At 42.5% G+C, this 15,207-nt stretch overlaps 1 protein-coding gene across 1 annotated transcript in view; it reads right to left on the bottom strand.

Moving 5' to 3' along the window:
• The window catches only part of FAM91A1 (family with sequence similarity 91 member A1), a 48,529-nt gene extending 33,634 nt beyond the window's left edge, over positions 1–14,895 (bottom strand). The window contains exons 1-6 of the mRNA XM_058176768.1: positions 14,661–14,895; positions 10,855–10,939; positions 9,282–9,433; positions 8,055–8,112; positions 6,528–6,595; positions 376–489 (exon numbers count right to left, since the gene is read on the bottom strand). Coding sequence (XP_058032751.1) covers positions 376–489; positions 6,528–6,595; positions 8,055–8,112; positions 9,282–9,433; positions 10,855–10,939; positions 14,661–14,732 — 549 coding nt within the window. The 5' untranslated portion in view covers positions 14,733–14,895. The remainder of the gene's footprint in view (positions 1–375; positions 490–6,527; positions 6,596–8,054; positions 8,113–9,281; positions 9,434–10,854; positions 10,940–14,660) is intronic.
• Between the last annotated feature and the right edge of the window lie 312 nt (positions 14,896–15,207).

Below are 15,207 nucleotides of genomic sequence, written 5' to 3'. Positions count from 1 at the left end.
GCTGGGGCAGGGGAGAGGGCAGGGATTTTTGCTACCAGTTCTCTGAACCACCCGCCGCCATCGCTACCGGATTGGGCAATCCGGTCCGAACTGGGAGCATTTCACCACTGACTTAGTGGGAAGGTATAGGTAAGATAAAGTATTTTTTTTTCAAACACTGCATAATCAGTTTATGAAATTAAACATAAGCCACAGCTTATTACTGCTGTAATTTTCAAGCAACTTTATCAAACATAATTCACCAAAAGAAAAGTTTCTGATTGTAACAGCCCAGGTTTTTAGGTTCATGACCTGGAAGTGGAAATAAAGTTTTTAGCAGTCCACGTAACAAAGCGTAAATCTAACTGAACCGGAAAAAAATAATTTTATTTATACCTTAATGTCATCCTCTGTGATGTAACCGGCTTGTACTACCCACCAAGCTTCAATGGCAATTTCTACTGGTTTCATGGGTAACAGGTCACGAGCAGTTTTCCTTCTAAAAAATTTCTGAGATGGTTTAAAAGAAGAAATTTTCAAATGTAGAACATTCAAATCTTTAAGCACACCATCCCTTTCCCCTGATAAGATCGTCCTTATCATTCAGCCTTGTTTCAGGCTGGGGAATTCTGGGAGTTGAAGTTCACAAGTCTTAAAGTTGCAAAGTTTGGAGACGTCTGATGTAGACCGAAAGTGAGCAACTGCAGTAGGTTCTCTGGTTTATATTTCAGTTTCACCCATGTAAATTCTAAGTTCTTTTTAACTGAAGCACATGCATCCAATTGAGAAAAATATATTTGTTTATCTTTTTTATAAGCCAAAGACATTCATAATAAATACATAGGGATAGACCACTTATCAATCACAGATATCCACAGCCTACAAAGTAAGCTCTGCATCAGGGGAACCCAAACTCACTGACCTCTTCGTGAACTTTTAGTTTGGTCACCGACTCCCAGACATTTATTATATGAAAATAATTTATTAAACACTGCTTTAATTATTAATGATAAGAATACCAACCCTTATGGATAATCCCTTCAACTCTGTTCTGTCCCCTCCCAGCCTCAGCCACGCGAGCTGGCTAAACGAGCCAGTAATTGAGTTCACGGCTGCTATCAGTCCTGGCAGGGAATCTGCAGCTGCCTGCCAAAGTCTCCCTTATCTTGGGGTTGCCGGGCAACCAGGAAGTCAGCAATCCAGGCCGAATGTTCAGCTCACTTCTCCATGAGTCAAATAGTTCAGCTCAATTTTTGCTCATCACGGAGCAGAAGAGCAGCCAGGGCTGCTTTTATACTCTGTGGGGTGTGGCTCCGTGACTCAGCACTCTCTAGGCCTGCCTCACCCCTTCCTTTGTTGTAGCCGCCTCTCGTATCTCCAAAACCTGGGATCCAGCCAGGCCTGATTGCCATCAGCCGGGTCTGAAGGCATGGCCGGGGGGGGGGGAACAGTCAGGGGACGGAGGCCTCGTTATCTCCTCCACTTGGCCTGCCTCTGGCTCCTGAAGCTGAGCCAGAGGAGCCAGTGCTCCAGAGGTAAATTCTGATGGCCCTTACCCCTCACTTTCCGAGTCACTTTCTGGCAGAGGGCCCGGCTCGGGGGGCGCAGACACAACAAACTCTTGGAGCAGATCATTCTGGAGAAACCTGCCTTTCTTGGTCATATTAAAATACTCTTGTCCTCCTTACTGTACATATAGTCATACATGGGCCTGCCATGGCCATCATTAGGGAGCTCTTCTTAGCTAATGTTGAAATGATTTTGTTAGCTGCCCATTCATTTTACGATGTACAAAGTAGTCCTCAACTTAGGACAGTTTGTTTAGTGACTGTTCGAAATTACAATGTCACTGAAAAAAGTGACATTAAGACCTTTTTTCACACTTGCAACTGTTGCAGCATCTCCACGGTCAAACAATCAACATTCAGATGCTTGGCAATTGACTCATATTTATGACGGTTGCAGTGTTCCAGGGTCACCTTTTTTTGACATTCTGGCAAGCGAAGACAATGGGGAAACCAGATTCACTTAGCAATAGCGTTACTAACTTTTAACAGCTTCAGTGATTCATTTAACAACTGTGGAAAGAGAGGTTGTAAAATGGGGCAAAATTCACTTAACAATGGTCTCACTTAGCAACAGAAATTTTGGGCTCAGTTGTGGTCTTAAGTCGAGGACTTCCCGTAATTGAAAAATGCAGTAGTTTACCTTCAAACCCATTAAGTGAAAGAAAGATTTCCACGTGCTGAGACTTATCAGATGTCCTTTTCCAGGGAAACTGAGCAAACAACTGGCTTCAGAAATCTCTCTGGAGCAAGGCATGCACATCATTTTCCAAGCTGCCTCTGAAGGCTGAGATCTTTTTGATTTCCCAAGATTTTAAAAATTTTTTTTAGCCAAATTGAATTCATCTTCCTAGCACTTTTATTTCTCGGAATGTGATTCAGACACACATTTATAATATTGTCTGATCAGGGCTAAACAGTGTTCTTTTTTTTTATTTTCAGTGCGTTCTGTTGAAGGGCAGGGTATATTTTTTAAATAAAAAAAATATGAATCGATGTTGTGCAAGATGATGGCAGGATATTTATTGCCCTATTTACTTTTCCTCGAGAAATTGAGGGAAAGTCATAGACTAAAATAATAAAAAAAATGACCCTTGTAACTTGGCAAAGACTACAGATGACCAGATGCAAACAGTGGCAAGCCAGTATCTCATAAACTGCCAACTCGCCTATTGACCTCCTTCGACTGCGAGGTTCCCCCGCCTCGCAGGAATGGCCCTCCAAGTTATCGAGGGCCTACCTCAACGAAGGGTTTTGGGACCCAGAGAGGTGGCATGCTGCTAAGAAGAATGTATGGGGTTTTTTAAATAGATTTTTAAATAAGGGTTTTTTAAAGGGGGGGAGGGATAAGACGGGTGTGGGGGAGAACCCGTCGGGGAGGGATCCAGCCCCGGTACCAGTTCGCGGCACTATTACATCTGGTCTGAAGGCAGGGGAGGGTTCGTTCCAGGACTAGAGGGTGGTTCAATCTGTACGGTAAGTGGGAGAGGCAGATATGGCGGAGGGGCCATATCGAGTGTGGGGAGCACGTGCTCGATGTCTGAAAGCGATCACGTGCTCCGGCCCCTTAGTCCCTACCCGTTCCTCAGGCGGCCATGATCCTCAGAGCCTGGATTTTCGGTTGATGTTATGTAATGCCGGTCCGTGGCAAATAAAGCCCCCTTGATTTGTGATCTTATTCAGGGGGAGTCCGGGGACCTTATGGGCATTACGGAGACCTGGTTGGGGCCAGAGGGGGGGGTTCCCCTCGTTGAACTGTGCCCCCCAGGTTTCCGAGCATTCCATCAGCCGAGGTCCAGGTAGGGGTGGAGGGTGGCGGTTGTCATTAAGGAAGATCTAGAGCCGAGGAGGCCACTGTTCCTCAGATTGCCGGCTGTGAATCCCTTTATGTGAGGTGGGGCCATAGGAATCAGTTGGGCTTGTTGATCACGTACCTGGCTCCTTGCTGCGTGACCACAGCCCTGCCCGAGCTGCTGGAGTTATTTGCCACTGTGGCAGTTGAGACCCCCAGACTGATAGTTATGGGGGATTTCAACTTGCCATCAGCTGGCTTATCATCGACTGCAGCTCGGGGGTTCCAGGCTTCCATGACGGCCTTGGGCCTGATTCGAGTAAATGATGGCCCCTCGCACATGGGGAGGCACGCTGGATCTGATTTATATCTCTGGTCAGTGGCTAAATGATCTGATACTAGGCGATTTAGTAACAGAACCAATGTCATGGACAGATCATTTTCTCCTTCGTCTGGACTTCCGAACCGCCACCCACCATCGCAGGGAGACGGAACCTACACGCTGGTTCCGTCCCAGGCGCCTGATGGACCCTGAGAGGTTCCTGACGGAGCTTGGGCCATTCCCTGAGGATCTGGCCCACGGCACGACTGAGGAACTAGTTGCGGCCTGGGAACAGGCCGCGGCTGGGGCCTTGGACCGTGTCGTGCCTTTGCGGCCTCTGACCCGGCGCAGATCTCGTCTGGCCCCTTGGTTCTCCGAGGGGCTGAGAGAGATGAAACGCCGGAGAAGACGCCTAGAGAGCACTTGGAGGTCCAGTCATTCCGAAGCTGATCGGACACTAGTTAGGTCCTATTCTAGGACCTACCTAGTGGCAATGTGGAGGCGGCGTTCCTACGCCTCCACCCTCATTGCGTCGGCAGATAACCGCCCGGCCGCCCTGTTTCGGGTGACCCGTTCCCTCCTTCATCAGGAGGTGCGGGATGACCCGTTACAGGGACGTGCCGAGGAGTTTAGTGGTTATCTATATGACAAAATCGCTCAGCTCCGGGATGGTCTGGACCGAAATTGGGATGATCCAAGCGAGGGAGAGGAGGCACGTCTTGTTGAGTCTGTTTGGGATGAATTTGACCCTGTGGCTCCCGAGGACGTGGACAGGTTGTTGGGGAGGCTCCGCGCCACTACATGTTTATTGGATCCGTGTCCTTCCTGGCTGGTGCTGGCCACTCAGGAGGTGACACGAGGCTGGCTCCAGAGGATTATAAATGCTTCTTTGTTGGAAGGGGTTTTCCCTGCCGCCTTGAAAGAGGCGGTGGTGAGACCCCTCCTTAAGAAGCCCTCTTTGGACCCGGCTATTTTGGGAAATTATCGGCCAGTCTCCAACCTTCGCTTCGTTGCGAAGGTTGTAGAGAGTGCTGTGGGGCGGCAGCTACCCCAATACCTGGAAGAATCCGTCTATCTAGACCCGTTCCAGTCCGGCTTCCGACCCGGTTACAGCACGGAGACAGCTTTGGTCGCATTGGTGGATGATCTCTGGAGGGCCAGGGACAGGGGTTATTCCTCTGCCCTGGTCCTATTAGACCTCTCAGCGGCTTTTGATACCATCGACCATGGTATCTTGCTGCGCCGGCTGGGGGGATTGGGAGTGGGAGGCACCGTTTATCGGTGGTTCTCCTCCTATCTCTCCGACCGGTCGCAGACGGTGTTGACAGGGGGGCAGAGGTGGGCGAGGGCCCCCACTTGTGGGGTGCCGCAGGGGTCGATTCTCTCGCCCCTTCTGTTCAACATCTACATGAAGCCGTTGGGTGAGATCATCAGTGGCTTTGGGGTGAAGTACCATCAGTACGCTGATGACACTCAGCTGTACTTCTCCACCCCAGGTCACCCCAATGAAGTTGTTGAAGTGCTGTCCCGGTGTTTGGAAGCCGTACGGGTCTGGATGGGGAGAAACAGGCTCAAGCTCAATCCCTCCAAGACGGAGTGGCTGTGGATGCCGGCATCTCGATTCAGTCAGCTGCAGCTGCAGCTGACTGTTGGAGGCGAGTTATTGGCCCCAAAGGATAGGGTGCGCAACTTAGGGGTCCTCCTGGATGAGCGGCTGTCGTTTGAAGATCATCTGACGGCCGTCTCCAGGGGGGCCTTCCACCAGGTTCGCCTGGTTCGGCAGTTGCGCCCCTTCCTTGATCGGGATGCCTTGTGCACAGTCACTCACGCACTCGTTACCTCTCGCTTGGATTATTGTAATGCTCTCTACATGGGGCTCCCCTTGAGGTGCACTCGAGGGCTTCAGCTAGTCCAGAATGCAGCTGCGAGGGTGATAGAGGGAGTGTCACGTACCTCCCATGTAACACCTCTCCTGCGCAGACTGCACTGGCTTCCTGTGGCTTTTCGGGTGCACTTTAAGGTTTTGGTTATGACCTTTAAAGCGCTCCATGGCTTAGGGCCGGGGTACTTACGGGACCGCCTACTGTTACCATATGCCTCCCACCGACCCGTACGCTCTCACAGAGAGGGACTTCTCAGCGTGCCATCCGCCAAGCAATGTCGGCTGGCGGCCCCAGGAAGGTCCTTCTCTGTGGGGCTCCACACTCTGGAACGAGCTTCCCCGGGTTTCGCCAAATACCTGACCTTGGACCTTTCGCATGAACTGAAGACACATCTTTTATTCGCGGGGCTGGGTTAATTTTTTATGGATTTTATAGTTTTTATTAATTTTAAACGGGGTTTTAGTTTTTATAGATTTTTAAATTTTTAGGCAAATTATAATAAGTTTTTTAATTTTATATTTTATATATAGTGTCTTGTTTGTTTTTATTTGCCTGTACACCGCCCTGAGTCCTTCGGGAGAAGGGCGGTATAAAAATTTAATAAATAAATAAATAAATAAATAAACTGTAACCTGCCAAAACAAACTGTCCTTGTGGGCAGCCTCATAACTCATCAAGCCAAAGAACTGGAAATCTGAAAACACTCCTTTTAGATTACAAAAAAAAACCAAAATAAAACTGGCTAGGCAAAGTACGAGTGCTCGAAACTATGAACGTATTTGTGTTTATATCAACCTCTAAAGCAGGGGTCTCCAACCTTGGTCCCTTTAAGACTTGTGGACTTCAACTCCCAGAGTCCCTCAGCCAGCAAAGCTGACTGACGAACTCTGGGAGTTGAAGTCCACAAGTCTTAAAGTTGCCAAGGTTGGAGACCCCTGCTCTAAAGAGGCCAATAGTAGATCAAATGGAGAAAACAGAATACATACTTTTGATGACCTACACTGGTTCATCAAATCAATATACTGGTTTCTTCCTATGCCAAGAAGCCTTAAGCCTGAAAAAGAAAAAAATAAATCTCTTAAAAACAGAATTCTATCTTGAGAGAAAGTATTGCTAATATGCAGCATTGCTCCCTCCTCCCTTTTTGCTCTATAACCCAAAAAAAGGGACCCTTAAATGGGAAAAAATAGGAGATTTATCTGAACGTCATTTGTCATTAAAATAACATTCAGTTGAAGATAGTCATTATATTCTGGTTGGCTGAAAACAAGCATTTTGTCTGGAATGATCTTGCATTTTTTTCTAAATCTAATAATCTAAACATCAATTAAGTTAATCCTTAATAAAAAGGTTACCGTATTTTTTGGCATATAAGACGCACCGGACTATAAGACGCAGCTACCTTTTTTGGTGAGGAAAACAAGAAAAAGAAATCTGCCTTGCCTCCCAGCAATTTTGCCTTCTTGCAGCAAACAGCAAACAGCCTGCTTTACTCATATTTTCATTTTCAGCATAGCTTGATTAGCCCAAGAAAAAAAAAAACCCTGCTCCCAGCAATTTACCTCCTTGCAGCAAGCAGCAGAGGCCAGTGCAGCAATAGCCAATGGCAATCCCTGCAGCTTGAAACAGCTGAGAGTTGGGGACAATCAACTTGTACTAATTAGGCTGTGCTGAAGCTGAAATGGGCTGTTTCTTCTCGCTGCAAGGAGGTAAACTGATGGAAGGCAGAGGCCAAAGGGTGTGGGCCAGTAGGTGGGAGGGGCTACATTTGGTGTATAAGACGCACCCAAATTTTCACCCCCTTTTAGGGGGGAAAAAGGTTCATCTTATACTTCGAAAAATATGGTATGTAAGAACTTTATCTGAAAGACATCTACATTTGAAAGCAGTCATTTTTAAGTTGGAACAAAGCAGCCCTCCTTAATTCTCCTACAACCTGAAGATTTCAAACAAAATATATATCCTTGTAACAGCTTTTATCAAAGACAAGCATTGTTTTAAAAGTTTGTCCTGGAATTCTGAGCTTATAATCCAAGATCTGTATTTGTGCAATGGAAAAGAGAATTGGTATGCCTGCAAAAGACATTTATTGCAAGTTATAACAATCTAACTAGAACATTAGATAATCAGAAAACTAAACAAAGATAGAAACATTACTCAGAGCAATTACTTCAATGACTAACTGCAAAGTGACTGCAATTGTACCGCCTAAATTATCTGAATATAATTATTATGGCTTCCAGCTAAGAAAATAAACAACTATTTAACAGTCATCTGATCATGCAGAAAAATTATTTTGTTAACTTTCTCAATGTTATTCTCTTATCGCTGTCTCTTTTCTTCTGTTTTCAGATGGGAGAGATTTACTTTTAACTTTAAAAGCTTTCTTAAACAAGTATTGCATCTTCAAAAATAGGAACTATCAGGCAGCTGGACTTTCAAAATTAGGAAATTCTTTTTAAAAATTAGGCACTTATTTAACACACGTAAACAGAATGTAACTTTATACTTACAGTCTGCAGCAGTAAAATTAGGCAATGAATCATAACTTTTTTCACTGTTCATTATGTCCTTTGTGAAAAAAAAAATGCAAAGTCAATTCAATCATTGTACTTTTTAAACTTAATAGATGTATACTGATGCTACATCAGGATGTGCTTCAAATCCCAAGTCTTGTATTTCAAAAACAACTACCGATTATCACTGGAAGTTTTTAAGAAAAGACTGGACAGCCATTTGTCTGAAATGGTATAGGGTTTCCTGCTTGAGCAAGGGGTTGGACTAGAAGACCTCCAAGGTCCCTTCCAGTTCTATTCTGATTAAAGATTGATTACTGTCACTGGAAAAAAAAACTCTGGGAATTAACTGACAATTCAATCTCTTCTTCATCATACATGTTAATTCCTTCAAAGCAGCTTCTTTGATTGGAGAAATTGAATGGAGAGCCCCAAATGGAATACAAGTAATGCTCAATTTACGGCCATTGATGACCATTCCAAACTCATGACTTGCCTAAAAAAGGTAAGGGGGTTGCAACTCTGCTATGAAGTTCCTACAGTTGGGGATATTGCTGCAGTCATGTGACTGCATTTCGTGCACTCAGCAACATGGCCACATTTTAATAATTTGGCTTTTAGAATAAGTTTTTAAATGGTTTTCTTAATTTGTACATATATGTTTTTACTTGCCTGTGAACCGCCCTGAGTCCTTCGGGAGATAGGGCGGTATACAAATACGAATAAATAAATAAAATAAATAAATAAATAGGGCAGTCTGCAATATCCCCACGTCACATGTACAACACTTTGGTCAAAACTGGAAGTTACTTCTGGTTTTCGACAAAACCAGGCTATAGTGAACAATGGGCTCATTTAACGACCAACATAAAAAAAATGTCAAAAAATTGGGGTGTGACTGAGCCATTTTACGACTGTCATGCCATATAACTATAATGCAGGGGTTTCCAACTTTGTCAACTTTAAGACTTGTGGCTGAGGAACTCTGGGAGTTGAAGTCTACAAGTCTTAAAGTTAACAAGGTTGGAAACCCCTGCTATAATGGATAGGCTCCATTATGGTCTTATGTTGAGGACTATCTATACTAATGCAGCTCAAGGGATATAATGTTCCCCTACGTGTAACAGTAGCCGAAGAAAAACACTAGCAAACACTAGGCGTGTGTTTCCAGTAGGTAAGCATTACACTGCAATAGAAGGAAACCAAGTATTTCTCTAAGCTTACCTCCATTATTCCTGTGTAATATGAAAAAGGTGTTATCCTCAAGCCCTTCACCATGATGTCAGACAAATGGTAAGGGTACAACATAAGATGATCTCTGCTGTATTTTAACAGATCCTCGTAGTATTTGCGTTCATCTTTCTTGATGTGCTTAACTGGGGAAGAAATGAAACGTTAGAACAACAGTGTCAGTGCCTAGTATACTATTTTTGACAAACAGTCTTCTTAAATTAGTTAATGTAATCCCTGTTTTAAATGGGGCATAAAGACATCAATGGGGCATAAAGACATCAATGCAAACGAGTTTACTTGCACACAAAGCTGAACAATTCCCTATGCATCTATGTAAGTAAGAAAGTCAAAACAAGACAGAATGGCTGTTATACTGAAATCTGCGGCCCACTGGGGGAAAAATTATATTCTTAATTTATTATTGAATTGTTTATTTATATTTCACCTATATGAACTGCCCATCTCTCTCAAAGAGAGACTCTAATACCCTACCTCTATTGCAATATTACCTAATCTATTGCAAGATTATTTTCAGCAATACTAAAAATGCAGAGTATAAGACATTGCAATAATGTGGATGGAATTGAGATCAAAACCAGAAATAAATTCTATAAATTAAATACTTAATCATGAAAATGAAAATATTGTGCCACACAATACTAGCTACAAATGTAGAATTCTTCTTTGTTTGTGCTGGCCAAGGATGATGAGAACCCAAATCCTTGAAACCCAGAGGAAGTGAGCAATATCATCAGAACTGAGTTTTTATATGGGACAGTGGTGAAATCCAAATTTTTTTACTACCGGTTCTGTGGGTGCGGCTTGGTGGGTGTAGTGTGGCTTGGTGGGGATGGCATGGGAAGGATATTGCAAAATCTCCATTCCCACCTCACTCTGGGGCCAGCTGAACTGCTCAAAATTTCTATTACTGGTTTTCCAGAACCTGTCAGAACCTGCTGGATTTCACCCCTGATATGGGACCTGATGTATATAATGACATGGGGAACAAAACCATCTAAGATGTGTCCACACTCATGGGTGGAAAAGGGGGAGAGAATGGTTTAAAGTTTCTAGATTATTGATAGATGTGACCTTTCTTTCTCCTATAAACAATCAATATAGAAGCAACCGAAAAGCCTTGGTAAATAATTATTTGCTGGTATTTAGATACTAGCATCTGGTGGCATGTGGAATTAATTAAGAAGACCAATCCAAAGAATTCAATGAATATCACTTTTATCTTAAAAAGTTCCAGAGTATTTATTTAAAGCATGCATCTCATCCGTTTTGCTCAGATTCGAGACTGCTTACAAACACAAGTGATGGGTTTATTTCTATCTACAGTTGTAAAATTCTAACAAAACACATTGCCTTTAGTTGCTGTCATTGTTTATGTTTTACAGAAATTCATAAAAACGTCTTGATTTTCCTTCATAAACTGGACAATGTACTTCAGCAACAACAACAACAAAAATCTATTAGAGATCTATTTTTTCAGCACGGCCAGTATTGATGGCATAGTTGCAAAACATTTTCCGTCCCAAATCGGTATTTTTTTACTCACCTAAGTTATTTCGGTACCGAAGTTGATTGCGGATACTGTAGAGTACAACCTGCTTTTCATATTCTCGTTGTGAGTTTCCAAGACCCTATGAAGCAAACAAATCACATTTATTAGGATAAGCTAATAAAAATTTGATGAACACTCGGATGTTCAGAGATTAACATCCACTCTTTCAGCTTGAAAATACCACTCATCTTAATGAATTCAAGAAGATGCATGATTGACTTGTAGTAAAATGAATGTATTTTTACCTAAAAGGATTGTTATAAAATGTGATGATAAAAAGTAGTCGGGCATTTTTCTCCAAATACAACCAATTCTTAGAATAAATTTGCATATAATTTGGAGAAAAAAAGATCTGCAGGAAAAGTTACTGGAAAGACTGTTGATTTTATTTAGGCTGGCTGTGATTCAATTACTTCCCATTAGTCTTATGAGGGTAAAAACTGTAAGGACCTGGTACAGAACTTGTGTGCACTGATACAATTTTGAGAGTGGAATCAGCATGAATCTCAAAACTGTAGCGGTTTCTAGCATTCAAATATCACATGATTTTTTATTTAGCTATTCAATTTCTATAGTCAGCCATCTTAACCAATGCCTTTATACACCATATCATATCAATGATATATTGAAAATCATTTAAACATATCAATGATTTTATACAACAATATTGCAGATCTATTTTTAAGAACGGTGTAAAAAAAAAAGTCTTCACATGATATTTTTAAATGCCACTACTAAATGTTGCCACTGTCTACCCATGTGTTCTTGAGAATAGTCTACATCTGAGATTGCGAGACAACCTACCAATTATAATGCAGCATTTAAACTTAAACCTATAATCAGATTTTATAAGAAGCCAAAAATGCAGAATGAAATTTATTATTCATTATCCTGGAACTCTGGAATGAAAAATTGGAATATCCAATCTTGGAAAATCAATGGATCCAGATTTTAAAACACAAAATATGTATGATTTAAGAATGAAATCAATTCATTAGAAAATATTATTTCATAACTTTTAGAACTCTCAAAGAAAGTTTAAAAAGTGCTGGACATTTGGTTTTTTCTGCTGGAATTGTATGAAATTTGATATATGACTTTAGTTTTGTTTCAAATCATAGCATTTGTTAATATACTTTGGGAAACAAATGCAATAGCTAAAAGGGTAAAGATGAACTATATCTGTATTCTGAAACATGGCCTTTGCCACTTTGTGAAGAACTTTGGCTCTATCAAGTCTGATGCTGACAAAGAGTATAATCTTAAGTAAACAGAAAGAAATTTCTTGATAATAAGAAATGTATTCAAGATACGAGTTCGGTTTTCTAGTTTTTAAAAGTCTTCATGTTCTTAAAAATGAAAATTCAGATCTTTTTAGTACTAAGTTTAAAGATCAAAATTAATTTTATCTCAATACAACATGGATATTATACACTTTTTTCTTTTTTGTGAGTTTCCATGTTTTGGTACATTATTTTAATTACTCTAATGTTCTTTTCTCACTGTATAGTCATGTTTTGTTGGTGTTGCATTTGTTTCTATTGCAATGTAATAGAAGTATTCTATTCACTACTGAAAACATTAAGACAATTAAAGTTTAACATTAACAATTAATTAGGATGTTAATATGGCACTGATATGAATAATATAAAGTTACTGGCTTGCAAAACAAACACATACAATTCTGGCATAAAGAGATTATAGCAGCACTGACTATAACTCTTTCACATCATGTGTGTTAGATTGTGTACAAAAATGCTCATCTTTTAATCTGTAATGCTGGGAAAGGTGGTTGAACAGAGAAGAGAATGACCAGTAATAAAAAGAATGGACCCAGTTACAGTGGCGATGATGACCTGAATGACAGGTGACTGCAAGACCTGAAAAACCAGGTGAGGGACAGATCATGATGAAAGGACTCTATGTGGTCACTAGGAATAAAAATGACCTTATTGAATATAATCAATAGCACTTCAATCGATCAATCAGAACAGATCTGGAAGCCCCCTGCTCAAATAGGAGACCTTATACCATTTCAGGCAGATGTCTGCCCAATCTTTTCTTAAAAACCTCCAGTGATAGAGCACCTACAACTTCTGATTAGTTGTTAACACTTAGTAATTTCAAGTTATGCCTGCACAACTCCTTAACCCATAATTGGCTTAACCATACTTTATTGAGCTAATCCAGTTCTTAAGTGATCTTAACTAACAATGCCATCCGTGCGAACTACTTAATCCAAGTGAGCTAATCACATTTGAATTTAGAGTGTTTTGTGAACTCATTTTAGACACGACTCTTAATATGTTCTGCCACAGGTTACCTGGAGCTGAGGAAACACTTGAGAGGCTATGTAGAGATCTAGGTCATCTAGGTCATAGTTGTCCCATGGGTGCTTTGAAGAAAGAAGGAATTTATATTCCTTGCAGAGAGCTTGTCATTTGTATACTTTTAGAGGGTTGTTGAAGCACTTGGAGGTTTATCTGTATCCTCAGGGTCACCTAGTTCCTCTAGTCTAACAACCCTCTAAAAGGATGCAAATGACCAGCTGTCTGCAAGGAATATAAATCCTTCCATTCTCCACTATCTGTCAGAGCTGAAGAAGCTTCTTGGATGAGAAGCAAAATGTCTTCATAAAAAAAACAAAAACAAGACAGTCTAGTTACCTCTTGAAAAAAGAAAAAAAACATCTTTGGGACACTAGAGAGACTGTCCTCCATGTCCACCTTACTAGACTAGAATAACAGAGTTGGAAGGGACCTTGGAGGTCTTCTAGTCCAACTCCCTGCTGAGGCAGGAAAACCTACACCACTTCAGACAAATGGTTATCCAACATCATCTTAAAAATTTCCAGTGTTGGAGCATTCACAACTTCTGCAGGCAAGTTGTTCCACTGATTAATTGTTCTCCCTGTCAGGAAATTTCTCCTTAGTTCTAAGTTGCTTCTCTCCTTGATTAGTTTCCACCCATTGCTTCTTGTCCTGCCCTCAAGTGCCTTGGAGAATAGCTTCGCTCCCTCTTCTCTGTGGCAACCCCTGAGATATTGGAACACTGCTGTCGTGTCTGCCCTAGTCTTTCTTTTCATCAGATTAGACATATCCAATTCCAGCAACCATTCTTTATATGTTTTAGCCTCCAATCCCCTAATCATCTTTGCTGTTCTTCTCTGCACTCTTTCTAGAGTCTAGAGTCTCCACATCTTTTTTATATCGTGGCGACCAAAACTGAATGCAGTATTCCAAGTGTGGCATTACCAAGGCATTATAGTTGTGCATTAGTTATGCAACTAATGGCTAATGGAAGCTCATTAGCCAATCCTCTGCAGTCGAAGATTGTGTCTTATGTTCAACCAAAAGGGAAGTGGCATTCGGGTTCACGAGGCCCTAAGTAAGTCAGTGTGTCTCAGTAAACTTGGCAGCTTTAAGACATGTGGACTTCAACTCCCAGAATTCCCCAGCCATCAAGGAGGGCGCAGAAGGCCACGTGTGTTACCTGCCCTGGAACAGGGTCATTGACCAGCATTGCCTTAAGCCTCCTCGGGCTGCAGCTTACCCCGTTCCCAGCCAACGGGGGCCTATTTCTCGGGAGAAAGGGGAACCGCAAGCCTCTGTGCTACGTCGGGAAGGAAAGAGCAGAAAATGAACTTCCAGCATGGACAAGCTGGGGAAACGAACTTGACTTTTGGCTCAACCTGAGTAGGCTACGGGCAGCCCGAGGGGTCAATTTCGCGGGACGTCGGAGGTGCGGGGGGGCGTTGCTTGCGTATGGGTGCCGGGAGGGGTCAGTCAGTCAGTCGGTACCTGCTTAACGCTGGCGGGGAGACGGGCCCATGGGTAGTTGTGGCGAATGTGGAACTCCACGTCCACATTCATGGCAGGTTCCCCGGGATGGGGCGGAGCGAGCAAGGGAGAATGGACGGAGGGTTGGCGGGCCCCAGGTCCTCTTCGCGGCCGCCTCAGCCCCGCTTCTGAGGCGACCCCTCGCAACTGCTCAAAACTTGCCTTCCGCTCCCCTCGCCGCTTCCGCGTTGTGGACGCCGGCGGGCCCGCCCCCCTACTTACGTTAGTTCCGGCGCTGAGGCGAGCTGGAAGGCGTGAGCGCGCGTGATGGCGGGGGGAGGGGGGAGAGAAGTGAGGGGCGCGGAGGCTCTATGGGGTCCTCCTATTGAATAGAATAGAATAGAATAGAATAGAATAAGAAATAATTAGAATTAGAATTAGAATTTAGAATAGAATAGAATAGAATAAGAAATAATTAGAATTTAGAGTAAAATAGATTAGAATTAGAAATAATTAGAATTTAGAATAGAATTAGAAATAATTATAATTATAATTTAGAATAGAATAG

The sequence above is a fragment of the Ahaetulla prasina genome, chromosome 3 (genome assembly GCF_028640845.1).
Source record: "Ahaetulla prasina isolate Xishuangbanna chromosome 3, ASM2864084v1, whole genome shotgun sequence".
NCBI lineage: Eukaryota > Metazoa > Chordata > Lepidosauria > Squamata > Colubridae > Ahaetulla > Ahaetulla prasina.
This window is presented reverse-complemented; position numbering and strand designations above follow the sequence as displayed.